This window comes from Prinia subflava, chromosome 3 (genome assembly GCF_021018805.1).
Source record: "Prinia subflava isolate CZ2003 ecotype Zambia chromosome 3, Cam_Psub_1.2, whole genome shotgun sequence".
Classification (NCBI taxonomy): Eukaryota; Metazoa; Chordata; class Aves; order Passeriformes; family Cisticolidae; genus Prinia; species Prinia subflava.
The window spans coordinates 28,817,605-28,845,001 of record NC_086249.1 but is presented as its reverse complement, the minus strand read 5'-3'; the positions used below and the strand labels follow the sequence as shown (position 1 = coordinate 28,845,001).

At 42.4% G+C, this 27,397-nt stretch overlaps 1 protein-coding gene across 2 annotated transcripts in view; it reads left to right on the top strand.

The window, feature by feature from the left end:
- Nucleotides 1-7,337: 7,337 nt before the first annotated feature.
- Nucleotides 7,338-27,397, top strand: part of SESN3 (sestrin 3) — a 44,877-nt gene continuing 24,817 nt past the window's right edge. For both annotated transcript variants that reach the window (XM_063394513.1, XM_063394514.1), the window contains exon 1: nucleotides 7,338-7,580. In XM_063394513.1, the coding sequence (XP_063250583.1) occupies nucleotides 7,479-7,580 (102 nt within the window). In that variant the 5' untranslated portion in view covers nucleotides 7,338-7,478. The remainder of the gene's footprint in view (nucleotides 7,581-27,397) is intronic.

The window sequence follows — 27,397 nt, the reverse complement described above, 5'->3', positions numbered from 1 at the left end:
AGCAATACAACCTGACTAGAATAAGTTATTTCTCCCTGTAAAAATGACCTTTTAATAGAAATAAGGACAAATAAAATTCTTAAGACATGACCTTGCTGTGGAAATATAATCCCTTTATGTTTTCCATCTCAGACCCTGTGCTATACAAAGACATCACTTCACCTATAAAGCAGTCTCTGCTTCTACTTTCCAGTATTCTCACAAATCTTCATCAATATAAATGCTTCAGTGGCCGTAGCAAATAGCCCAGTCCGTGTGCCTGAGGTTCAGCTATCCCAGACAGATCTGGAAGTCAGCAGAGCAAGATGCAATGGCCCATGTTATTATTCTTTTATTTGCCCAAGCAGGAGTTGTGTTCTGCAATTTCCAGCTCAGGAGACCCAGCACTGAAGCAGTGACTGCCAGGGTTTCACCAGCAGAGCAAGGTGCATTGACTACACCCTTTTTCCCTTACAGACTGACCCTCCCTTTCCCCTCTCCTGACATTACAAATAGAGCTCATGTCTACTGCAACACTGGGCTGAAATAGGGCAGGGAGCCTTCAAAGAAAAATCTACATGCAGGAGTCATGAATTCCCATCCAGTGGCAGACAGCCAGCAGGCTAGAGGAGGCAGAAGCAGAAAGGAGTTGGCTGATGCTGGTCCAGGGAAACTGCTGCTCCTTTTCTCTTGCTCTGCAGTGCCAGATGGCCAGTCCCATCCTGCTTGCTGCATTTTGGTGTATCACAGCAGGCACTGCCTAGCTGTGCAGGAGGGAGGGAGGTGGAAGTGCCAAGGTTAGCAGGTTGTGAGGCTCTGCACAGGCAAATTGAGCTGCTGATTCAGTCAGCCAACTCCCCTGCAGGGGTCTTGCTTTAAGGCTGAATCTCAACACCACTCCTGTCCAAGAACGTCCCCAGCATCCAGACAGAGATGAATGAAAGAAGAAAACACACCATGCAAACCAGCCTTCAGCACTTAGCTGATTTTGCTTGAGAAGATCCGATGTGCTAACTGCCTCCACTCACACATTTAATTCTTTCTGAGTGTGGTGCCTTCTGAGAAAATCCCACTTGCACTGACACTCTGGTTTTTCAGGGTGTAACCATTTGAAAAATAATGAAATAGGGTAAAAATATTTTTAAATAAAAATAAGCTAAGTCCATAACAGATACATATCTTTCAGCACTTCACATCTTCTTTGTCTAAAAACAAGGAATAAAACTCTGCCATAATTTAGCCTGATCTTCCAACATAAATATGTTAATATCCCATGTGTTTCAATGAGAAATTGAGCTAAACTATGTGTCATATCCCAAAAGCTGCTAAGTTTTGTATTTGTTTTTTTCCTTTGTATTTTGTATTTGAAAATAATGAAAGCCATAACTTTGCCAGTGAATATAGGAAGCTATTTTCACTTATCAGGTTCATCCTCAGTGTGGCGTCCTGCTGTACCAAGTGTTTCATTTGCAAAATACAAACAGACAGGTTCTGCTGCTTGAGACACATTACCATTTTTCAGTCAGACAAAGACATTTGTGTGCTTTGCATCGGCCAGGCACAAAACTGAGCCAAAGAAGTGGGAGAAAACAGGCAGAAAACTCCCAGGTTCTAGTTCTCTCCCCTTGCCAGCTGCCTCCTGCTTGCCCTCTTCTGGCTCCTTGGCTTTTGAACTCTTGGTTTCATGGTATCCTGGCTACAGAAGGAAAGCTCGAGGTGTTTTACCCAGCCTGACCTACACAGTTGTGGTTAGGCTGTGCTCTTCAGTGATCTGCATTGTAGCTGGGAGCCAAGGCAGGAACTCCCACTTTCCACCCAAAGGCCAGCAGCATTTCTGTCTTCTTGAGGAAATCTTACCTCTGGTCTGCAGCTTCAGAGGACACTCATATCTCACAGAGATGTCACAACTGCATCTTTGATGCAGGCACACCTGTTTAGAGAGGAATTAAACCTGGGGCTCATCCTCCCCAGGCTGGAACTGGTGCCTTTCCTTGTGGCTGTGCAGGCAGTGCTGAGACCTGGACTTGTCCCTGCTCCAAGTGTGTGGCCCCAGGCATCCCTGTGTACTCCATGAGCTCCACCTCCAGTCCTGGAGGGGGGAGCATTTTCTGTCCCCACAGGTAGTCCTGCTGCTGTCATTAAATCTGTTCTGTAGGACTACCATCAATGTTAATAGGAATACATTACAATTCTCCTTTTGCAGGGAGTTAGACCAGGCTGCCTTTGTCCAGATTTTCAGATACTTTTTTTTCATTTAATATATTTCCCCTCTGTATTGCTCCCCAAAATTGTACAGGCTGAAACATTTTCAACTTTAACTTGAAGCATAAAGTATTTTTTTTCCAGATGACCCCTATTTATGGGCTTGCAGCACCGGCCAGTGTGGTCTCAGAAGGCTGAATTGAAGTAAACAACACGTTGAAATATATTTAGTGAATTATCATGCAAACCACAGAAGAACGTGAAGAGAGAGAGTAGGTTTCTTGGTTGGGTAGTGATTTAATGTTTTCTCTCAAAGAAATCAGATATTAAAAAGGCCTATTAGGTCACTGAGTTCAGCTTTCCTGGGGCAGGCCATAATTGCTTCTTATGATAAACATAATTTCAAGTGTTTTATCTAGTTAAGGTTTAAACCCTGCAAATGAAAAGGTGTGTACCCCCAACCTCAAGGAAGAATTACACAAACTATCACATCTCCCTGTCTCACACAATTATCTGAACACCCATTTGGCAGATTAGGATGTGTAATAGCAAGGATGGGAAGTCATTTTATAGTGTCAGAGTGTGTGTAACATCACTCTGGGCACAAACTTTATCTGTTGCTCTTCCTTCCACTAACTGCATAATATAAATGCTGTGCAAATGACATTAGAAGAGTGCAAACAAAAATAATGATAATAAAGGCAGGACTGTCACTCATTTGACATAATGTCAATGGGCTGGATTTTGGCCTGAAGACGCTATATATATTTGCCTGTGTATACATGTTCAGTATGGCTTTACTGAATGACTCATGGAGTCATGAAATGTAAGGCATGTGACATGTGTCAATCAGCTCATTTAATCACAGCACTTTACTGTGGCACTCAGGGAGTTGAGTAAGGCTCCAGAGCTGGGTGCTCAGGTATGCTCTCTCATCCTGCTTCTGGGCAAAACTTGAGGATCTTTTAATTTCATATGGGATTTCTAGTCTTGCAGCAATCCAGTCAGAGCTATTGCATGGCAGCTGCCCCCTCCCATCCTCTCTCTCCAAGCTGCTGGTTGTCTATGAATAACAAACATTTCCACTGCATAACGAGTTCAATTTTGCAGCACTTGATCTTGTCAATCTAGCCTTTTCAGGAAGCATCAAGCTGTTCAATAATGTATGAACAACAAAAGCACTGCACACTTGTAGAGTAGGTGCATAATTTAGGGAAGGATGATGTAGATTTTGTGAGCATCCCATAGCACCTGCACAGCACGTTGCCACCAGGCTGACTGTTCTGGGACACAATGGTTGTGCAGCAGATGGTTGTTGGGTGTGGTGCTCTCTGGAAGACAGTGGAGATGCATTTTGTCCAAATTCCAGGTGGAAATATTGCAGCCCCAGCAGGGGTTCAAAGCTGGTATCACACTGCTGAAACGCAGCATGAGTATATGCTCTGGGGGATGAAGCCAGCTCAATGACTGGATGCATCTGTGTCTCTCAGACAATCTGTTTGAGCAATGTCAACTTGAAAGCTGCATAAGGCATTAGGAGAAATTTGACCTTCTAGCAAAGGCCATCACATCTCAGCCACTCCTATGGCAAGGGTGGCAGTCCATGCCTGGCTGCAATGTCACTGCCAAAAATGCATCTGATGATTCCAGGAGGCAGAGTAATCATTACTTCATTTGGAAGTTTGTTCCTGCCTTGTTGTTTCATCATAGTGTTTGTTTTTTAAACTTTGCAAAAGTTACGATCATTGATGATAAAAATCTGTTTAAACCAGTAACCACTTGTGCAAATCTATCCCAGCAGGTCAGTAATCTCTGTGAAAGGATGTGATGGTCTCAAGCTAGTATGCTCCATATCATCAAGATTTAAACAAAAAAAAAAAATCTCCACCTTACCCTCTTACCCTTACACAGCAATTGTTCACAGCCTGTCTGGGTGACATCAGCAGAGACAACTGATTGGGTTTACAGAACTCACAATCTTTGTAAAGTTTCCAGGCAGGCCAAGATGCCATGCTATTTGTAACTCAAGTACCTCTTAATTTCAGCATTCTGCTTTCCTTTATGACTCGGTAGCTGGGCAAAAACTGAAGGAAATCCACAGCAGCGGATGGCAAGTGAGGTACAATTGAATCATAACAACTACCAGACAATTGTGAAGAGACCCCTGGATATTTTTGAATACTTTGTTTGAGCAATAAGCTTACAAGGAGAACTTTCAAGAATGTGGATATGTTCACCAAGAAACCAGCTTGTACAAAGACAGGCTTTTATTCTGGAGAACTTATGCATATGTTTAACTCAAAATGGAATAATCCAAGAGCTCAAAATGAGGTCCACATGCACAAGCCTTTGCAGGCAGCAGGACTCCACAGATGCTGTAGACAGGGCACGAAAACAGTGTTTTACAGGAGCATTGTCACACAGAGCCCAGCAGTTCTTTTCCAAATACAACATCTAGAAATAGTTCAGGTGTTTTGAAAATTGTCATATTATCTCTAGTCTATACACTAATTTTCTAAGACTGATACTGGGAAGCACTGGCCCTGTTAAGTATATGTCTGATCTCTATTAGCATTAAAACTCTCTATTAAAAAAAATTGCAGAGGGGAAAAAGGAACTCCAGAAAATATATCCAATAGAATTTTTGTTGAGGTCAAGAAAGGGTTTTAGGCAACTTTTATTTGCTGTATTTTTTCCAAAAACAATGAAACACTTTCAAAGTTTATGTTTCTCTTGACATTTCTCAGATACCAAAGTACTGAAAGGCAAGACTGGGAGCCACAAAGGTACTTAAGTGCTTCTTGTTTAATTAAAGGTTAGTCAACCAAATACTTAAGCATCTAGGCATGCATGTCCTGCTTTCTTTCACAAGACATTTGTGGCAGAACAGAGACTAGATACCATTTTTTTTTAAATTTTAAACTGCCTTACAAGTCAGCCTAACTTTCACACCTGGCTAATGGAAAATTTTCCTGGGTTTAATGGACTATGCTGAAGATCTGAAGTTGTCACTCAAGGCAGAAATAATTTCAGCAGTGGAATGGGACCCAAATAAGTTTCTAAGAATGTTTAGTCATTTGTACTTGCCACTGTAGATATAAAACAAATGAATGGATGCTGTTACTGAAATCTGAGTATTTGCAAATGTTCTGATCTTAAATATTAGGAATAACTCAGCCAAAATCTTTCTCTTACATGTTTTTCAAACTTATCTGCTACCACCCTTGCCAATGGGTTTGAGTTTTGAACCAGACACTTTAACAGCAAATTATTCAAAGTGATCTTACTTGAGCTGAAGAGTAAACTCCCCTTTGCTTGTGGCTTAATAACACTAATCCTCTACTGCTTCTTTTTAAAATTTTTATTTTAAATAACATTATAATGGAATTCAGCAAGAAATAGAAGGCTGTTTACGTCATTCAAGTAATTTACTTAAATTTTAGCATTACATTCAGATTACACGGTGAAAACTAACCAGTTTGGCTACCCTTTTCCTCTGGTTTAATAGCACCATGCTGCAGTGTGTGGGATTCAGACATGGCAGAGCAAGTACCTGCACTCAGGCAAACAAACTGTTTTCTCATGTTGGGATGCCATTTCTAGTACACCGTTTAGGGGGAAAAAACCCAAAACAACAAAACAGAAAAGCCAATCCCCTTCCATGTATTCCTTCTCTCCAAGCATTTTGTACAGCTGCCTGTGACCGTAACATTTGCATGCATTCCCAACAGTGGAGTCCACAGAGTGTCCGTCTGTTGGAGGCTGCTCTGCCTGAGGAAAAGATCCCTTTTCAAATGGATAGAAGGGAAAGAATGAAGAAGAATGTTTCCGTGGATGTGGTTTTACTTATGGTGGCAAAGTCTGATCTGAGAAACTTTCCAGTAGTTCTCAAAGACGGATCTAGGTTCAGTCAGTCTCCTTTAAGATATGTAAATTACTAATTGCATTGTGCCCTTTATAGTCAGCCAGTTGACTAAATTATACAACGCTTCATTTTGCAAAAATAGAAAGTATTCCCAGGCACAGCAAATCACAGTTCTCGAGCAGCCGATTTAAAATTCTTTATCCAAGAGAAACCTTGAAAACAATGTAACATCCCAAATCTGCTTAGAAATTTTGTAGCATAATAGCATTCTGTTCCCATTAAAAAAAAAATAAAATCCTTCTATACCATCATCTTTGAAAACAGGAGTTATATAAGGCTCGACATTTAATGAACTTTTATTGACGTCGGTGGAACTACTTAGGCTGAAGCTCCTCTGCTCGCACTTAAAAGCAGAGGAGCGCACAGGCAAGGGAAAATGAAGAGATGCGGTGATGCAAAAGAAGAGGCTCATACCCCAGCTCTCCGAGGCTGCAGATAATAGATTTGCCTCTGTCCTAATTATACACTCTATCTCCGTGCATTAGCATGGAGCCTAGAAAACCTGACTCATCATCCCTAACAATCCCGGCGACCTGAGGCAAACACACACACACACACACACACACACACACACACACTCGCATGCGCTCTCCCAGCTTTCCCCAGAGCAAACAGCTCACGCTGCTCCGCCTGGCAGCAGCGCAGCCTGGCCCTGCACGCGAACCCGCCGCTCTGGCAGGGAGAGCAGCTCGCCCCTCGCCCGCCAACCGGGCTGTCTGCAGAGGACGGGGATGGCGACGACCGGGGAAGGGGTCTGGCCCCGGGGCCTGGCCAGGAGGGGTGGGGAGCTCAGCCCGGCACCTCATCACACCGGTGCCTCAAAATGGGGCCCTCGGGGACGCTCCCGGGGGGAGCGGGACCGTGAGCGGGATGGGGAGGGGGAGCGGGAGCGGGAGCGGGAAGGGCCCAGGGGAGCCGCGGCCGCCGGGACCCCGGCCCTGGGGGCGTGGCCCTTGCCCCGCTTTGCATAGCTCCCATCCTATTGGCCAGCGGAAGGCACGCGCCGAGGGGCCGGCCCCGCCCCTCTGCCCAAGGCTGCCCAGAGACGCGCGCGGCCACGCCTCCCCGGAGCAGGCCACGCCCCTCCCTCCGCCCCCTCTCGCAGGCTGCCCGGAGATGGGAGCCGGAGCGGGCTCTGCCCATTGGCCGGCGGCGGGCGGCTCTCCGCCATTGGCCGGCGCTGGCGGCGGTGGGCGGGGCGGGCGGCGCGGATTGGCGGGGCCGGCGGGGGTGTGCGCGGGGGGCGGTGGCGCGGAGCGGGCGCTGGGGCCGCGGCCGGGGATGGGGGCGGCCGGCGGCGCGGGCAGCTGAGCGGCGCGGAGCGTCCTGGGCCTCCCCGTCCCGCCCGGCCGTCGCCGCCATCCCCGCCACCATGAACCGCCTCGGCTCCGGACCCGTGGGCAGCCCCGCCGCCGCTGCCGCCGCCGCCGGGCAGTACCGGGTGTGCGGCAATTGCCGGAAGGTGCCGAGACAGGTATCGGGGGGCGCCCGCACAGAGGCGGCGGGAGCTGCGGGAGAGGCTTGTGGGGCTGACTGGGGGAACGAGGGGCAGTGGGACAGAGACTTGGCGGGGTGGGACACGTACGGCGGCGGTGGCGCGAGGGGCGGTGGGCACTAGGGCAGCAGTGGGGCGGAGGGATGGAGGGAGGCAGGGGGGTGGGGGCTCTCCGGGAGGTGAGTGCCTGGGAGTGTGGCGGGGGGTGGCAGAGGGGTGCAGGGCGAGGGGAACCGGGGAGGTGCCGAGGGCTGCCAGGTCCCGCGCCCCCATCGCCCCCGTCCCCCTTGGGGCGGCTGTCACTTGCCCTTGTCCCAGGCTGCACCCCTGCTTGCCGAGGCTTTGGGGGCACTCGGCCTCCCCGATGGCTTTGGGGCCCGCTTGACTTGGGGCCCAGCCGCACTAGTAAAGTTTAACATCCACATAATTCACCGGCGAAATTCATCGCCGCGATCTCCGTCAAGTCTTTGTGCGGGGGGGGATCTGAGATGATAGCTTTGAAAATGTAAGAAAAGCAGCAAAGGATTGCCAGCCCCCCGCCCCCCGGTCCGCCGAAGCACATCCCTGCAGTGCCCGGCCGCTTCCCTGCGGATCCCCCGGGCCCCCGGAGGGCTGCGGTGCCTGCAGCCCCCGCTCCCCGCGGGCAGCATCACTGGAGGTGCTTTTTGTTTGTCCAGTGCAAATGAATTAAAATTGCTGAGCTGTTCAAATGCGCCGAGTCTCCGAGCGCCCAAGATGAACGCGACGCCGGTTTTGGTTTTATTTTAATTCAATCTCTCCCAACGCATTTAGCTCAAGGTTGGTTCTTGCAAATGCTAAGAAAGCCTGTAAGTCAATGAGCTCAAATATTTGCGCTCTTTGTCCAAAAACTGTTTTTCTTCCTCTGTGGGTCAGGCCAAGTGCCAATCAAAGTTGTTTTTCAAGCCTCTCTTCCCTGCAGTAGGACTGCTTTTTTCTTTCTTCCTTTTTTTTTTTTTTTAAGGGTTTGGTTTTTGGAAAGGAGGTGTGTATTTAGGGGAGGGGGAGGAGAAACGTTAAAAATCGGTCAGAGAGACAAGCAGATCTCAAAAATCCTGTTTCTTGAATATTTTAATGGAAACAAAATCTTATTAAATGTGCATGCTTGGTATGTGCAGTTATTTTTTCCATAAACTCTTGGATCATATTACAGTTGATACTTGGTGCTCAGCTCTTAGCTCAGCTTGCGAGAAATGTAATGGATCAGAGAAGCACACATCAGCAGAGTCTGATTTTTAACCATTTCGTTGCAGGACCAAATCCCTTCTTGGCTTTAACTTGCTGCTGTTCCCACTTTAAGAAAAAGAAGTACTTAAAACAGAGAAGTTCTGCAGGGTTAAAGCCTGAAACAGCTTCAGACTTGACATATGTCTAAAGACATACAAATTAACCAGTGCCAAATATGTCTGTAGAACAAGCAGGGAGGGAGCTCTCTTTGTTCTGCCAAAGAATCAAAATGTTTTGTTGACAAATAAAGTGACGCTTGGCAGCACTTGTACATCTAAAATTAAATTTATGTTACTGATTTTTTTAAGCCATATTTCCATCCTGCTGGGTAGGACTTTTTTGTATACCTCTTTAATATCAGTGGGAGGTAGGAGGTGGGGACAGGGTTAGATGGTACTTTTCTGGTAACGGGAAAGTTGCTGGATTTGATTTATTGTTGTATTTTTATTTTATTTTAAAGTAGGTGAAACATAGGAATCCAGTTGTATCTGTTGAGGAAGGCAGCTTAGTGCTGCTCTATTTTGGCTGTGCTCATTTCAACCATACAAAACTGAGGAAGAATAAAGAAACTGAGTGACAGCCCATGAAACCCTCTTGAAACATAGGTGCTCTGTGCTTTCATTGGTGGTACTGGGACATCATTCCATCTCTGTTGTAGACTGGACAATAAAAATAGAAATGCAAAGCTTCTAAATACATCTTTCAATATCTAAAAGTTGGTGTAATAAAAATCACTGTAAATTTTAACCTTTTGCACCTCATTGGCAAGCATACAAGTAGAAAACATGAGGAAAAACCAAAAACATAATGCTTGATAGAAGCGAGATGCAAATTGGACCTGAGTCTCAGAGTAATAATCTTCAGATAAGTGCTGCCTCATCTGTTCTTTTGATGATATCATTTTGTTTTTGTTTTTTTAATGTCCATGTGATAATATACTGGAAAAAATGATTGGCCTTGAAACATGTTGAATCTCTTCTGCCCTCCTCCGTTTTAAGTCTTTATTTGAATTAATTTGAATACTCACAGTTTAGGTAGAGCTGTTGTCAAAATCATAAGGGGCAAAGCTTTCAACTCAGTGGCATATAATGAAATTTGAAATAGTCTAGCAGGTTTTGGATTCTCATGGGTGAAGGTAAGTTTCTCTTTCAGCAGTGAAACAGGAAAAGCTGGATGCAGCGCTTTATGCTTTGTCCGATTTCAGATTAATCAAAGTTACATTTTATTATGGAAAGTTCTGTGAGGGCAGCACTGAGAATCTTGCTAAGGATTAATGGGTTGAATTTGCCTATGAAGAAGGTTTCTCATATTAAAAGGATACAATTTCCAGTCGCGTTTATTGTTATGGTGCTCTTTAGATAATCAGATCTACTTGCAGAACAATTGTTCTGCGAAGGGCTTAGACAGCCATAGGAACAACACTGCATCATTATTTGTTTTAGGAGAAAACAAAAAAAGGACAACGAGTAATAGGTGATGCTGTCTTGGGTTTGGTGAGTGAGTCGGTTGAACAGACAACCAAAGCTAGTGCTTTTAATCAGTTTAAAATAAGTGGAAGAATGACTAAAACAAGACGAGTAGCTCTGGTTCATGGCATGGATGGGCAGGCTTTGTAACAAAACTGTAGCACACTAGTAGGCAAAAGTGCTTAACAGGGCGTAAGAGTGCTGTTGTCAAGTCTTTGCTAGAGATGCTGTCACTTCAGTAACCAGGACAGCTCCATCTCTCACCATTGAAAATCCAACATGTAGGGGAGTCCCTGGGCAGGGCAGCTCCAGGGTGTTATCCTGGAGCCTGGTGGAAAGCCAAGATTCTTCTGTCTAAACAAAATCAATATCCCAAGCGAGAAAGAATATTATATAGGAAGGATTCAATATTTCTTTGGATAAATAACTACTTCAGGAAGGCTTTTAGGAATAAGCAAAAAGTCTTGAGGTGATGGAAAAATCCTGATAAGTCAGGAAATGTAGGAACAGGGAGGATTTGCCAACTGTTCGAGTTTGGCTGCAAATTGCAAAGCATGTGAAGTAAAAGGTTCTTTTACATGTACATACAAGTTGATAGGACAGAAAAGTAAAAACATGGTTCCAGGATTAAATATTTGGTTTGTGTTAGATTTCAGTGAGGGAGATAGAAGGGCACTGACAAGATGGGTGACAGGGGAGTGTGGTTTAAAAGCAATCTTCAGTGTTGGCAAGGTGGAAGTGGACCTGACTTAGCTGACCCTCTTGGACTGAGCCAGTGTCTGTGCTGGAGTGCAGCATGAAAGCATATGAAATCCAGGAGTTTCCTGGTGTTTATAGATCTACCCAATAAGGGTGAGCCTGTGAGAGGAGAAATGCCCATAAAAATGATTGACATAATTTGCTCCTCATCCTCCCATGACTGTCTCCTTCCTTAGTACAACTCTCAGTACTGTACAAAGTTACTAAAGCAAATATAAAAAAAAAAAAAGTAAGACATGATATCACCAGAAGTAGGTCATGCTAGACTAATGCAGTGGTCTTCTATGGATAAGACAGCTGCTACTGTCCTCTTCTATAAACTTTGAATGGACTAAATCTGCACTGTAGTCATTAAACATCTGAAGTAACAGCAAAGGTTGAACTTGACACTGCAACTCAATGCAAATTAAATGTTTGTATTTACCAACATCAAATGTCCTATATATCAAAAAGTTTTACTGGGTTTGAAAACTATTTGGGCAAATTCATAACAGAAAAATTAAACAACATGTAAATAGGAAATAGCAACACCTCTCAGTATAGTTTCCATATGCTTTCCTGGCTGTTACATGTCTCCTATTGTCCCCTGGCAGTGACAGGTTACTGGGCAGGAGGGACCTTTGATCTGACACAGTTTGTCTATTTTTCTGTTACCGTTAATTACGGTGATTGGGAACTGATGAGAATGGGAATTATGGTGCCATGCTGAAAGGAGAAATCACTGTGCTGAGAGGACAATACAATTGATAAATGTTGTTGGTCCAGGGAGAGAGGGACATTTCATGGAGAGCTGGGAGATCTTGAGCACTGGCATAGTTAAAGTGGTGTGAAATCCAGTAGTGTGAAATGTGAGAGTTACAGGCTTGGCTGTTTGCTGCTCATCACTTTTAATACGAGCAGCTCCTTCCAAGGAGCAGGGAGAAGGATGTTGATGCAGGAGGACCAGCACCTGACTGTCACCCTGCAGGGCTGTGGTGTTGAAGAGGAGGGAAGCTGGGAAGGATGGGCCCTAATTAAACAGGCACACCGGGGAGCTGGCTGGGTGCTGGGAGAAAAGGCATACTGATTTTACAGAAGGAAACTGAAAAAGTTTGGTTTTTTAATCCAGCAGAAACAAAGGCTGAGAGGGGATAAAATCAATGTCTGTAAATACATCTCATGGTAAGAGCATGGAGGAGAAATTAGCTCAAGAGTAGATGGATGTAATATGGTCATAAATACATTTAGGCTGGATAATTGAAGTGTCCGCAGGTATGAGGATCTGGAAGAGTTTGTTCTAGGTCTGATGCTGCCAAAAAAAGCACCTGCTTTTAAGATAGAAAAATGTGTGAACATCATTAAATGATCTGGTGCTTACAATAGCACTAGCCTAGGCTCAGGGAGTTGAGGTCATATACCAAAAAAAAAAAAAAAAAAAAGAAGAAAAGACATACTTTCATTCACATTATTGTTCTGTGTGGATGAGTAAGAAAGTAGCCAAAAAGTGAACCAAAAATAGTTTAATGTCAGGTCTCATAAGCCTGTGTAAGCTAAAATATGTGTCACCATGAGTCATGAAGATGCATGGAGATGATGTTACCTGCACTGTAAAAATCTAGAGGCCTTTCAAGGATACCTCAGCTATTTTGGGGGAAGTCAACCTGGTTCAATCTATTCTGAGCACAGGCAAATCAAAGTTGTTATGACTTTGCTTGGAAAACACCCTGGCTTTTCCACAATGCAGCATCTTTTTTTGTTGTTGTTGTTGAGTTGCATAGAGTAGTTGGCTTTGGGAATCTCATCAACAAACCTTGGCTGTCACAGAGAATCTTAATTTGCAAAACCAAATTATGTCTTCTATATTTTGATGCCTCTTAATAATAATCTTTTTCACATTGTAGGGAACATGAGGTTGGCTTTAAATCGCCAATATGTTTCTTCCTAAAGGAGTTCTCAAAATGATTTGCAAAGTCTGTCATGAAAAATCAACTCTGTTTGCATTGGTTCTAATTTTAGCAACATTCTGTTGTGTAAAACATTGTGTCTGCCTTCAGTGTTTGTGTCTTCCAGTCCCCTGGAGCACTGGTGAAACATGGTGAAACCAGCTCAGGTCATTCCTCCAGCTAATCCTGCATGCACAGCTGGGGGGACAAGATAGAATTTTTAGGATCCAAAAATGTAAAGCTATAAACCAAGAGCAACAAACCAAACTTTTTAGGGCAATTAAAGTTGACGGCAACAGGCCCTCACTCTCATAATTTATTCTTACTTTTTCTTGAAAGATTTGATAAAAACACTCCCAACAAACTAACAACTGAGAACAAGGTTCTTTCCTGTGAAATACATGCAGTGAAAATTCAGAGCTGACTGTTTTCTCTCCTTCCCTGTCCTCACGAGAGTTTCATTAATTTGGATCTTTTCAGAATCTGATTGTTCTCCTATCCCCAGTGTAGAGTCCTTGTGTCCTGAAATCAAAGGGTGGTATTGCTCTTTGCACATGTGCTGGTCCTGAGGCTGCCTTGGTTCTCCTATTTTTGCCTTAAAAACTGCTGTAAATAAATTTCCTTGTGTTTTCCTAGTTTTACTGGCTGAAAATGAGATGGCAGAACTATTAAATTTTCATTAGACCTGTAATGAGAGTGGCATGAGTGAAATGAACCTCAGGTGAACGACGCTGTTTTGCAATGAAAAGCTGTAAGAGGTGGCCTTGTAGCAACCATGCTCATTTAGAATAGTCATTCTATGTAAAAAAAAAAAAAAAAAAAAAAAAAAAAAAAAAAAAAAAAACCAAAAGCAAAAACACAGTCTTCCCTGAATTACAGGGAGGGAATGGAGGTGAGAAAGGGGAAAAAGTGGGCAGGAGGATTTTCTTCAAAAGAAACTTTGAGGTTCAGTGTTGGGAGTGGGTTAGCCAAGTGTGGAGGTTGTCCTCTGCTAAGATTTACTTCTGCTGGTGGGAGTGGAGCATTGCATTAGCCAAATCACAGGCTGTGGTTTGGAGATGTGGACTCTGTGAACATTTGCTTTAAATTTATGCATATTACTTAATTAGCGCTTCAAATCTCACATCTCTTTAAATGGCAGTGTTTTGAAATCTGAAAAAAATAATGTGGTTCATTAAGCATCCTTGGTTTTTTCTCTCTCCCACATTGATGAGGGAACTGCTAATACTCATTTAGTTCTTTATTTGAACCATTTTTTTCTGGCTAGGGAGATTTGAGAAAAAGAAGATAGTGGTATAATTCTCTCCTGGCTGTGCATAGCTGGGGTCTGGAGATTTTATCAGATTTCCATTTACAGGGCTGGAGAATAATGAAGGATCTCGAGCATAGTTTGTGTGTCCAGGCTGAATATTGGCTTTTGTCTAAGTGGGTCAGGATGGACCAGAGGGAAATGGGGCATTTTCTGTAGAAAAGAAATTCAAATTGTCAGGAGGGAGACCTCAATTAATGAGAAATTGCACCTCATCATCTTTGGAAAAACCTGTATGGAAATAATTTATGCTGTTTAATTTCTCTGTTCTTTGCAGGTGTTCCTGTTTGTATGCAGAGGTGCTTCCCATTGTTGTCTCTGCAGCCCAGCCTGGTAGTCTTTGTGCTTTGAGTAGAAGCTATAGGGAATGTAATGCAGATGAGTCAAATTGTGAAATGCCATTAGAGGGAGGTAGGGATACTCTTCACAAACAACTTTTTTCTGATTGCCTATCAGTCTGTAATGAAATACATTACAGATAGTTCAAGAAATTTTATGCAGTTCTTGGTATGCCATCCTGGGCAGACCAGTGTTACTGATAATAGGGGAGGCCATCATCAAGGGGTATTAATTTTAAATGTCTCTCTTAATCACTAGTTTCAAATTTTTATTATAGGATGCTTCTTGCATATCAGACATTAGATAACTATCACTTGGGGCAAAATACTGGTATAGATTATAGTGAATATTATGTGTTTATGAAGCTGAAAAACTGTTTTGTTCCTGTTACAGACCGTATCCACCACTGATATTTCAAATATCTTCATTCTCACATCTTTCTTAAATTGAGAGGAACGTGTTTTGAAGCATGGACTTTTTTCTTGTAGGGCATAATTGTTGTGGGAGTCATGGACTTAAGTTAGGGAGAGGCTGAACTGGGTGTAAGTGATGGTGTTTAGGGTAAGAGACAGAAGTCAGTGCTCTTATCTAGTGAGATATCTTAATTCTTTCTTGAATGTCCCTGGTTACCTGAAATAGGGTAAGATAAATAAACAGATACAACCTCCTGATTAAACACCTTTTGTTGTTCTTAATGACTCATGTTACTCTTAAGGTAAGCACCTTGTTTTGTTAGACTAGCAATGGATTTCTAATGGATTCTGAGCTCAGCCCCCGACCTTTTGAACTTGGTAATAGTGTGAGGCTACCTGCAATCCCCTTCCTCAGGGGATCAAGTGGCAAAAAATAATAATGGAGTGAAGTGTGAAGTATTCCTGGCTTCATGTGTTGGGAGTAGACTGGAACAGAAGTAATACGTCTTTATTGCAAGGGGATACGTTGTGGTCAGTGTGTGGACCACTCTTTGGCTTGTGGTTTAAGTCTTCCAACATACACAAATGTTAGGTTAACGTGTGTGAAAGCCAGCAGGAATTGCATTTGTGAGAATTCTTTGGAGTCACAGATCTCTGTTAACTCTGCAACTGCAAAAGACATTTGGAAGAAAAGTAAAAGATAACTTGAAAATCAGGTTTTCATCTATTCAGAATGAGCAATAAAGTCATAAATACAGTAAATATGTCTCAATTGCTTCAGTTTGGAGTCAAAATGCGTAATTGTGTATCTGTTTTAAAGCATGTTAAGTTTCAGATTAGTTTTGGGATGAAACTGGAGAGAAATGTACTTTTTTTCAGAATCATTTGACACTTTATAGGATGGATTAAATTGTTCCTTAGAAAGGAGGAATGGTTGCAAGAATGACTCCTCACTTAACATTTTCAGATTCAAAATTCATGTTTCTGAGCAATTGCACATAACCTCAGTAAAACAAAGTTATGTTCTTGACAGTGAAGGAATACAAGCTGTCTTGGTGTATTCTACCATTCTAGAGCAGTACACAGCTGCTTACTCAAAATCATCATTTATTTGTCTCTGGGCAGTTTATTATTGCATTGCATTTGCTCTGGCTGATACTAACAAAACAATTGAAAGCTAGCATATGTTCTCTCCTCCATATGAATTCTGCAGTTAAAAACTGTTTAATAAGACAGTGTCTTAACAGTGTTGAACCTAATTTAATAGCACATGCTTGTAAATATGTTTAATATCTCCTGCTGTAGCATGTGGTAAAGGGAATATAGTTACATTATTGTCTAAATGTATCTGGAGGGGTTTTGGCCATATGCTTCTAAATCTGTTTTAAAGTAATTATGCCTATTAACTAAAAAAATAAAAAATATTCCCCTCTGAGTTGATTGACATTCCTCTCAGTAAAGCACCCTCATTGCTGATTAGAGGTGTGGAAATAGTAATTTGTTCTAGCATTTAGAAATTTGATTAGACCTCTAATGAAATGGAGCGCCTACATGCTGTCTAAATATTCTACCTGACACCAGCTGGATCTCATCCAGTGTGGAAGAACACTTGAAATGTTGCTTTACTACAGTATGTTTTGTGTCTTGAAGTCAACGTGCTGCCTGCATGCAAATACCCACTGGCTATTCAGCAGGCAGAGCAAACTTTGTGCCTCCCTGGAAGTCAGCATCAGGATGTGATTATTGCAGTGACACTGATTGCCTGACTGCAGTATCTGGCTTGGAGTTAGAAAATTAAGGCAGCTGTTTATAGAGCAGCACCCATACTGCTAACTCCATAAGCTGGACTTCAGGTGCTTGTGCACTTATATTATACATAACTTGATGTGTGTATGAGGTAGAAACATGCTGAAGTTCCCAATTGGTTCCTGTTGTTGTCTAGAAATAAGGTGACAGCAACACACTACAAATAAGAATTTGAAGCACCACATTTCTCTCCCCTTTATGAGCTAACTTGTTCGGTTCCCTCCAAAAGCTGATTGCAACACCCTTTATGTGCAGTGGTAGCTGTTTGACCACCTATGTCTCTTAAATCCTCTTTAATTCAGTTGCAGCCATTTTCATTCTAGACCACCATGGCTAGAAAACTGTAAATTGGGACTCTGTTAGTATCCTGTGGTGCCAGTTTCCAGTCCCAAGTGGTAGGAGACATATCAAAATACTTTAGGAACACTTGAGGTGCTTGGTGTTCATTAGTCAGGAGTTCATTTTGACTGGTTACTTTCTCCCTATGAAATCCAGAAGACAGGCTCTAATGCATCTCACTAGAATCAGACATGGTCTTTTGTGTTCTTTCTTGTGTTTTGGTTTTTTGGGTTTTTTTTCAGTTCTGTTTCTCCACTATATTTAATATTTTTACATTTTGCAGTTGCCACATTTAAACAAATGCAGTGGCAAGGTTGAACCAGAAAACTCCTGACTAGTTTATGCCATATTAATGCTTCAGAAAATTTTTTCATCTTCTTTTCCCTCCAGAAGACTCAAGCAAACTGTTCAATTACATTTGTATTTTATGTTTTGTGTTACTGGGGAAAGACTGGATGAGGCAGTAGCATTGGGGTCATTCAAGTAGAATCTGCTTTGAAATGAGTGATTTTTATTCCAGCAATTTAAAACTTGTCTCGCTTCTGTGCTGGTGCTTGACAAGTAGTTAGGAGGAAAGGTGTGTTGGTTGAAAATGTCAGCTTAATGTAATTAAAGGTTGAAGGAGCCTGCAGCCAGCATTGTAGTTCTTCAGGAGAGATGGAGCTTGGTGCCTCTTCCACCAGGGCAGACTCCGAGTGGAAGAAAAGCAGGATGCAGCCGTGGAGGGTATGCTGGAAACATCTTCCACACATGGCTTAGAAAAGCAAGAGGGGAGTGGAGGTGGAAGAAGGGTCTCCCTCCATACCCTGCTCTTTAGGCCACTTATGCAAAAGGTATTAGATAAAGATGTAGTTACTTGACCTATTTATCCAACAGAAACTTGCCATACAAGCAAAAGCAGTTTGACTATACAGTGCTGTTGCTGTTTTGTATGGGACACTCCTTTGAGTTAAGCTGTGTCTCATGAATACATAGAGGCAGCATCCAGCCATCCAAAATGATTAATTTGTCTTGTTTGAGAAGGTAGGCCTACGGTGTCAGTTCTTGTTTCCCAGAGAAGTTGGATAAAAAATTGCGTGGTGTCACCTCTGTCTGTATAGAGGTAAGGCTGGTGCGAGTAAAGGCTGTGAATGTGTCTCTTGGGAGCTGGGCTTATTCTTTTGAAAAGGTCTCAGTCTGGGGGCAACTCGACTGGAGAGCAATGGTGAACCTTGTTAGTGGGTGCATGTTAATCACTCTTCCATAGCTACAAAGGTCTTTATTCAAGCAGGGTATAAAATAAGTGAGTTTATTATTTCTTCATTACTTGCTGGTGCTTTTTTTTTTGTAGAGTTGTTAAGTCACCAAACTGTAGCAGAAGCCCTCTTAGTAAAAGTATAGGCAGTACTCTGAGAAAATGGTAGCACCTGCCAGCAGAGGCTGGAGGTAAAAGTTCTGTCAATCTGCTGGCCTGGATGGCTGGAGAGAACAGGAGTAGCTGATCTGTCTCTGGATAAGTCCTGTATTTACATGCAATAAATCTTCTCTAACAGTTAGGAGTCTTCATTTTTGAAAATCAGCATATCTTCTAAGCTCAGTCATGAAAATACATTTGTATTTTAGGTCTTTGCTGCCACCAGCTCAGCTACATTAAGTCAGTGTGTTTTGGAGATTGTATCTCACTAATGACTCACTTTGGTAAGATGTAGCTTAAGATGCAAAATGGTCTTTTAAAAAAAAAAAAAAGAAGAAAGGGGAAGAAACTGCCTGACTGCAAGAATTGTTATGGTCGTTCCAGCACGTCGGTGGTTGCGAATGTGCTACTGAGATGAAACCTTTCCCGTCTGTCTCTTACCCAGACTTTCCCAGACTAATCAAATATAAAACAGTGTGTCAGCACACTGCTCATTGTAAAACAGTCTCCTGCCTTTGCAAACAAGGCTCCTTGGAGAAATAATTTGTTCTGATTGGTGACCATTTTAGGATTTCCTATCAGGTAAAAAATCAAAAGGGCTCACTCATGGTTTTCCATCTGTGGGCCTAGCACCTATAAGATTTTTCTGGAACTTCCTTCAGAGAGACTGTATAAGAAGACTTACTTCAGTAAACTTAGAGGCATGGTGTGGATGCCACCTCCTTCTGAAAAATGCTTACAAGTCAACTAATCAAAAGAGGCTTAAACTCCTGGCTTAGACAGCAAGGCGCTTGCTCTTGGAAATTGTACCTTTAGGCTAGAGGTAAAGCGTGTTAGTCAGGGAGATTTTATTTTCATCTGGCACACTCCCTCTGTTTGAGTCATCAACCAAAGAAAGATGGCAAAAAAAGGTGCTTTTTTTAAAGCAGGAGGATATTGCTCCTTTTGGATGGTCAGGAGGGCTATCCCTCCCCAGGCAGAGCAAGGAGAACAGCTTCAGTGTGCCTTACATTATTTGAACTGTTGCAAAGATGGTCAGGGATCATCAGTTGTAAATAAGTATTTGTCCAAGAAACTTGTGCCAAGGGGGCTTCTCATTTACTTTTAAAAGCTTTTCAATGGATTAACTTGAAATTTTAAGGAACATTGGCCACAAATTTTGCTATGAATTAGAAACCTTGTAAGATGGCTCATGTTTTAATATTTTGATGTTGTCTTGAATGTTAATGCAAATGACTTAGTTAAAGTTCTTCATGGTGAGGTAGCATAGTCAGTATGTGTTTATGTTCTTTCAGTACCATCTATCTAAACAAACAACATCTGCCCATTAGGTGAGTAGTGAGGATTCATAAGTATATTGTCTTTATGTTTTAAGGCTTAGGCATTTTTTTCTTCACCTTTTCCAAATCTAAACTGAGGAAACTTCTGTTGAGGTGCATACAGAGAAGGGGAATAATAACACTGGCTTCCTAAAACCATGCTAGTAAAGAACTGAAGTGTAATGTACTTCAGATTCTGAAGTAAATTATATGATACCACCTCTGTTGAACAGGCAGTGTAGGAATGTGCTCACCCAGGCACTAAGGAGCTCCATTAAATGGCCTGCATCATCTACATTGGATTAGCATATTGCTTATTTCTGTAATTGTATAGTTTAGCTAAAATGCCTCCTTGCTTTGGGATGCCAATTCCTATCTCTGTGAGAAAATAGGTTCAATTTTTTAATAGGACTTAGAGAATAAAGTATTTTTGAACCAATCTGTTGCAGATATAACAGCATTAGGGCAGATACAGTGGGTCAGATTGAAACTCAGACTCTGGTCTCTGGCATTGGCCAAGGTAAGGTATTGAAGGAAGGAGACATGAACTGGAGCAGTTTGTGATCACTACCACAGCACTATCTCCGATGCTCCAAGTATTTGCCATTTGAAAACTTCCTGAGCTGCAGGTGAATTTTCCATTTTTAATAACCATTCTTGTATTTCTCTTCCATGAACTTGAACACTTCACTTTTAAACACACACTGGCTTTTTGTCCATAGCATCTTACAGCAAGGATTTCCACAGCTTAGTTGCACGTTATGGAAAAGGCTAAGTACCTCTGCTTGAGCTTGTCACCTGCTGGCTGGTTCATAATCTTTTTATTGGAGGTGGCAGGAGCACACTGTGCATGGACTGTGACAGCAAGGAGGCAATCAATTAAAATTATTTGACATGCTTGTGACAGCAGCATCAGCAGCTCAGAGTTGCTGTTTCCAAGATTCGAGTGACTGTGTTTCACAATTCTGTATGAAAAAGAGGGCAGAAAACTCCAGCTGAGGGAGTTCCAGTACTGAGAAGAGCACATTTCCCTCTTTAATCTGCGTGAGAGGATTTTGTTTTCTGAATTTTGGTGAGTTACTTGCATGACGCTTAAGATAGTTCCTGCACACAGATTCAAAATAACTGCTATGGTCATTTGGTACATCAAAGATATGGGAAAAGCAGTTTGAAAGCCCTTGCTTGTGCCATTTGCTTGACTTTCTAACATCTCTGAATAGAGTTTGGTTTTATGTAGTACTTGTTTAGTGAAAGGTGCTTGGGAGTGTATGTCTGCAGCAGCATTACTACTGAGCAAAGAGATGGTGTCCTAGAAAATTTTATTGAGCTGAAAACACTGCAAGGACACAGATTTATCAAAAAGGGAGTGTTGCCAGGCACACATGCTAAGTTTATTTCTGGAGTATGGGGCTTCTGCTCATGTACCTAGTCCCTAAAATGCAACAAAGAAGCGCCTGCGATACACTCCAGGTAGCAAAATGTGTCTCTGCAGTGAATTTGCTGCTCTTCTGATAAAATTCAGACTTCCCATTTATGTGTCCTGGTTCAATGGCCGATCAGGGAAGCAGGCAGAGTGCACCTCCTACTGAATTTTAGAAGCACAACTACAAGAAGAGTAAGCTGTACAGTGATATTGCAGGGTGAAAAGTAGTAGAAATGCCTGGGAAGCTGGACTTGGTGATCTAAAATCTCATAGTTACAGGTCAAACAAGTTTTCACATTGAAATGATCCTCAACCTTTCCCTTGAGCTAAATTCTGTGAGGGATTTCTACCATACGTGGCTTATGAAGATTTTTCAGTGTTTGGTAGTTTGTGAAGTGTTTGACATTAGTCACGAATGTTGCTTGAATAACACCTCAGGCAGCAGAATACTTCATGTGGCCAGGAGACCAGTGCAGGAGACCTTGTTCCTTTTGATAGTCTATCATGCAGGTAGGTTGAAGCTGGGAAGGAAACAATTTTAGTGAGCTGGTGCAGAGTTCAGAGCCCAGCTTCCTTCCCTGCAGCTGTGGGGGACTGAGATGCTAGTCAGAGGAGGATATTGTTGTTATTTTTTCCATTAAAGTGCAAAGGTAGGACTCCATACTTGCTGTGAGGAGATCTCTTTATGCTCATTCCGAGCTGTCAACTTCATCCTTTCAAATGGAAACTCAGCAGTGGCTGACTTAACATTTGTCTGGTTTCTCAAGCCTGTTGTGCAGCAGAGCTTCTTGTGCCTGCCCGACTTAGGAACTGTTAACCAAGGACTTCTTCAAAACCAGGGAAGCCAAGAATTCTTTAAAGCTGACTTGTAGAAGAGCAGCAGTTGTGCTAGCAACTGCAGTGTAGGCATAACCTCAAGAGTCTCACCTTGGTAAAAATCCAAATCCTAATGCTTTAGGGCACACTGTGCCTAAAATGTCTCTCTCTGCTCTTTGTCGTAATGAATGCAACACCAGTAACAAAGAGGAGAGATGAGAGAATGCAGCCTTGATGATGGTCCCAAGTTAAAAATTCACACAGTCTGTTTTTATAGTAACATGTTGATAAATGCATCTTCTTTTCTATAAACCCTTGGTGATGATGGTCTCTGCTGAAACACTGTAGCACTTGAGGATTTTCTAGCAAGAATTGCAATGGAGTCCTTTCAAGACTGACTTTAAAAATTGTCCGAGTGTTGTGTAGTGTACTGCCCTTACATTAATTTAGTGTTTCAATCATCTATCATCTTTGAAATACTTGGAAAAACCAAAACCAAACAACAGAAAACCACCACACTCTGGGCCACTTTCTTAACAGTAGGAGGATGCCATTATACATTTACAGTATGGATGAATACCATTCTATTTTGCTTGCTTACAAGGCATGTCTTTTTAGACAATACTTCTATTAAAAATTCGGTAGAGCATTCTTGGGAGACAGTTCTGCCAGAGATACATGATGGATTTGCATAACCCCAGGGGTCTTTCTCTCTTTTTGTTTTTTAATCTCCAATTGGCAGTATGCCAAATAAATCAAATGTGTGTATGTTTATGAATTGAAGTATTTAACCATTCAATTACTGTATTGTAAAGAGGCTGTGCTCCCAGTCATTAATTTAGGTATTAATTCAGGCCTGTCAAAGCAGCTGCTGTTCTATCTGCACTTTCTAACAAATGTTTGTTGTACCTGTTGTCAGTGTTCTGCTGCATTTATCCAATGGGGAGGTCAATCCGGTCTCTCCGTAAGAGGATGGAGGGAGGCCACACGTGTGACCACAGTCACTGCCCTTGCCCACGCTGAGCCTGCAGCCTCCTGAGCACATGGAGCCTTCTGGCAGAGCAAAACCAGGCTTGGTTAGATGGGCTGTGCTCAGGCAGGACAGGGCAGCCCTCTGCATGGAGGCAGGGGATTAAAGGATATGCCGTGGTGCTTCAGAGAGCCTTTCTTAGCATGCAGCACTCCTGTCCTGGCTCATGAGGAGGCAGATTAACTCAGTGCAGTCCTGCCAACTTAATGGCTAAAGGCTATGTTCTCCAAACTACATAATCCTGGTCTGTCTCAGTATGTCAGATGGGGACTAAACCTGAAGGTGGATGGGAGCCAAGGTACAGATGAAACAAGTCCCAGCTAAAACCACTGTAGTTTTCTAACTTTTGCTCTTAATATCTGGTGCTGTTGAAACATAGGAAATGCTCTTCTGCTGTTCTTGTAGTGTATTGAGTCATCTAGATATTCACTCACAAAATCTTCTGTCCTGAGGGCAGTTCTTGAGGAGCAGATAAACTCCAATGTTACTGCTGGGTGTGCAGGGAGGGAAGGGGGAGAAGTTCTCCATGGGTGGATGAGAGAAGCATTGTTTCTCCTTTTTTCTATTCTCACCATAATTTTGGTTTTGGTTTTTTGAGCAGTTTTTTGAAGGCTTGGTTTGGTTTTTTGAAGGCTGAAGTAGACCAGAAGACTATTTGTTGTCTGCTGGTGATACGTGTTTTGCTGGTCTTCAGACCAATACCTGGTCAGCCATGAAGTCCTGTTAGTCTATGGTGGAAGTTCAGGCTTTTGCATGACACAGTTGTTCTCATCCTGAGTTAGACACCACCTTCCTTTTTTCCTTTTAACCAGCAGGCAGCTGGCTAACTCTGATTTGGGTGCCTGTGTTTGGTCAGTTGAGTTTCATCCTTGGTATCTGAGAACAACTGGGGCATGAATAAGAAGTCGGACTTTGACGTTTGGCTTATATTAAATGGAAATGATTGTCAAACAAGAAGGAAGTAGAAAAAGTAGTTGTTTGTCTCTCATCCTTTTCGGGTGTTAATAATCAATGTTTAGTTTTGGCTTGGCACCATTATTTGAGCAAATTTGCTTGTGAAGGTCTGCCCATGTTTCTATTTAGGAGCCTCAGACTTACACAGCTAGATGTACTCTGAACTTCAGTCAATATTAAGTTACAGGTGTGTCTTTAACTTGATACATTTAGATCTATTCTGACCTAAAAAAAAAAAAAAAAAAAAAAAAAGGCGAAATACAGCTCAGGTTTCTTAAACAGTGTTTTCCAGCATACTTGTTACTCTGATGTTTGACTTGTGGTCCTTGCGTGTCTGCTCCCAGTTGCAGTTGGAGGTTGGTTTTGGTTCATAGGAATGATCCCCAGGACAAGGAGAGAGATGCAGCAGTAGGAGTAGTAAGGATGCAGATGTAGGTTTGCTTTATGGAAAAGGTGATCAGCCAGTAACCTCGTGTTCCCTGCGGAGTTTTCTCCTGTGGGCTGAGTGTACCGGATGTCTTTCAAAGAGCGAGGAACCATTGTGGGGCTTCTCCTGCCTGACCATCCATCTTGGGCTGGGTAGAAATTGCTGACCTTTGGTTTCTAATTAGTGTGGATTGTGTTCTTAATAGCTGGTAGAGGGATGGGAACTTGGGATAGGCTTCCTTTTATTGTGTGAAATCCAAAAGGGCTGTAACCTGTTACCAGAGCAAAAGCTCTCCATCAATTGTACTATATTGGCTCTCTTCCCAGCTCTTTGCACCACTTCATCAGATGTGAGGCACAAAGATGCCGGATTCTTAATGTTAAAAGTTACTGCTTTAAGTATTTTGAAATGCTGTTCCATTTAAAAAAGATTTCCTGCCGTTTGACTTCCTCTGCTAATTTTCATCTTTATGGCTTAGTTTGCATTTTTGGAGTTGGACAGTCTGTTAAGAGGAAGAAACTGTTGCAAAATCACTTGAAATACCCCTAACAAATGACCATAGGCTAGGACTTTTGCTTTGTGAACTCTCAACTTTTCAACATTGTTTGTTCTGAACATTTCTTTTATTGCTTCTGGAGTTATATCCTGGGTTTAATTATAGGAATGGGTCAGCTGCAAGGAGGAGTTCTGCACTGTCAGCAAATAAAGTGTTATGCACATTCAAATCATTGCTCTTCACATTCTTGTCTTTTGGCTTTTCTTTTTCTACAGAAATTGTTTTGAATAACAGGACATCAAGGTTTAACCTTCAAATGGGCATCTAAATTTTTGAAGTTGCAATGCAAACTTCATGTGAGATGAATTGTAGGTATGTTCTGAAGTTATAAAGCTCCCAATTTTATTACATTAGATGCCATAAACAGATTTTTTTTTCTTTAAAGAATGGTACATCAATAAATTGTTGTCAGTGTGTCAAAATTTCAGAGCTTTGCTGAATATACTTCTTTTTTCTTGTCAATCAGAGTCTCCCAGGAGAACTGACATGTGAAGATGGGTAAACTGTGACTATTGAGTTTTCATTTTAGTCAGCAGACTGTGTAGTTTTAACTATTACATTAATCCTCTGCAAATTTACAACAAATAATAAAGTTACTACCTAATGAATTGGATGCATCCTAAATTTCTGCCACATTTCTAAACTGCTCTTCCTCTGCCAAAGCTGGGTGGCTAAATTAAAATGCAATTTGGCATGTGCAGAAATAAACAAAATCCCTCCTGCATCCTAAGGAAGAGTTTGAATAAAAGTAGATGCTAAGACACAAGCAGTGTTCAGACAGCTTTTTTTTTAATGCTTTCTTCTGTTTTCAGTGAGAATGGAATAAGCAGATGGTCCAATATGACTGTATGACTAAAATTGTGTTACAATTTGCTGAAAATCAGAGCATTTGACTGTAATTTGAGCCTGTTGAGGCAGACCCTGTTTCAGGATCCAAGAACCATAAGTGAAAATGTGTTTAGTAAGAACAGTGGGAGTAGGAGAAACCAGTTTGTAGGTAGGGTTTTAACCAGCAGCAGCAAATACTGCTGCTTGTAAAGTGAACTGAAGTTCAAGGCATTTGTGTCTGTCAGCTGAAAACCAAAGGTGGGCTCCATAGCGCTAAGTCTCTGAGACTGAACTGGTATATTTTGAGTTGAAGAACTGTAAGATAAAGCTGAGCCTGGGAAAAAAACCTGATTCTTTTGGAAAAATTTAGCCCCAGACAGTGAATCCTAAATCCAGTTCTCCAATCCCACCCAGTGACAGACTTGATTCAGATTATTGCTGCAGATGATAATGAGTATTTTAAAGAGATAGACCACTGAATTTAAATAACAAAGATCCTTACAAATGCTAGATGGTAGTAAAATTACTTGTAGATTATAATATAAGAAAAAGTGTAATAAATAAGTTACTCATTACCTTCCCCCACAAAAAAACATTTCTGCTTGTTTAGGAAAGAGTTTGTTCCTCAGGAGAAGTTAATTTTGGGATGCTCTTGGGATTTATATTTGATCTGGTGTTGTTTATTATCCTGCTATCCTGACAGTGGTGGCAGGTGTTGTGAGAGTGGAGACCCCAAGCCCTTTCAGGAGTGTTTCCCGGACACTTGCACTGAACTGGGAGTTTGCAGGGACACAAGTGGCAGCATTGCCATGGCTCACAAAATTCCTTCTTGAATGTTTCTTCTCTGTGATTCCCCTCCCCCCATCCCGTTGAAGCATGACCACCTTGATGTCAAGTGCAGGATGAATTAGATTTTATGTGCCATGTATATAAGAAGCCCCCGTGCACCGCAGCAGTGCCAACCACTTGCTTCTTCCCCATGTCTTCTGAATACACAGATATTCAGGAGTACTTCCCAAAGCAGCTGTTTAATCAGCCCCACCAGCTTGCACTTCATTCTCAAACAAAACAGCCTCCTTTTACAGCTTGCTAAAAATAGCCATTCTTTAAAGCCTGAGGACACGGTGATTCATGTGGTGGTGAAGAGGAAGAAAGGTTATTTTGCTTTAGGCTTTGGGAGGAAAGCTGCTGTGCTATCCCAGTGCCAGCTGGGCTCTTGCATGCTCCCCCTTAGCCTTCGTGGCCACATCACCAGCCCCAGTGGCTCTGGCATTCCTTGCTCTGCCACCGCAGCCTGGCAGCTATTTGAGATGCAGGTGCCACGTCCCAGTGCCCATCCTGGCTCTGGAAGGAAGGGTGTGCAGTCACTGCCACAGCTGAAAATAAACCCGTGAGATGGCGAATTGCGGATTTGTGTCTGTGGGTTTGCGCAGAGCTTGCCCAAGGACAAAG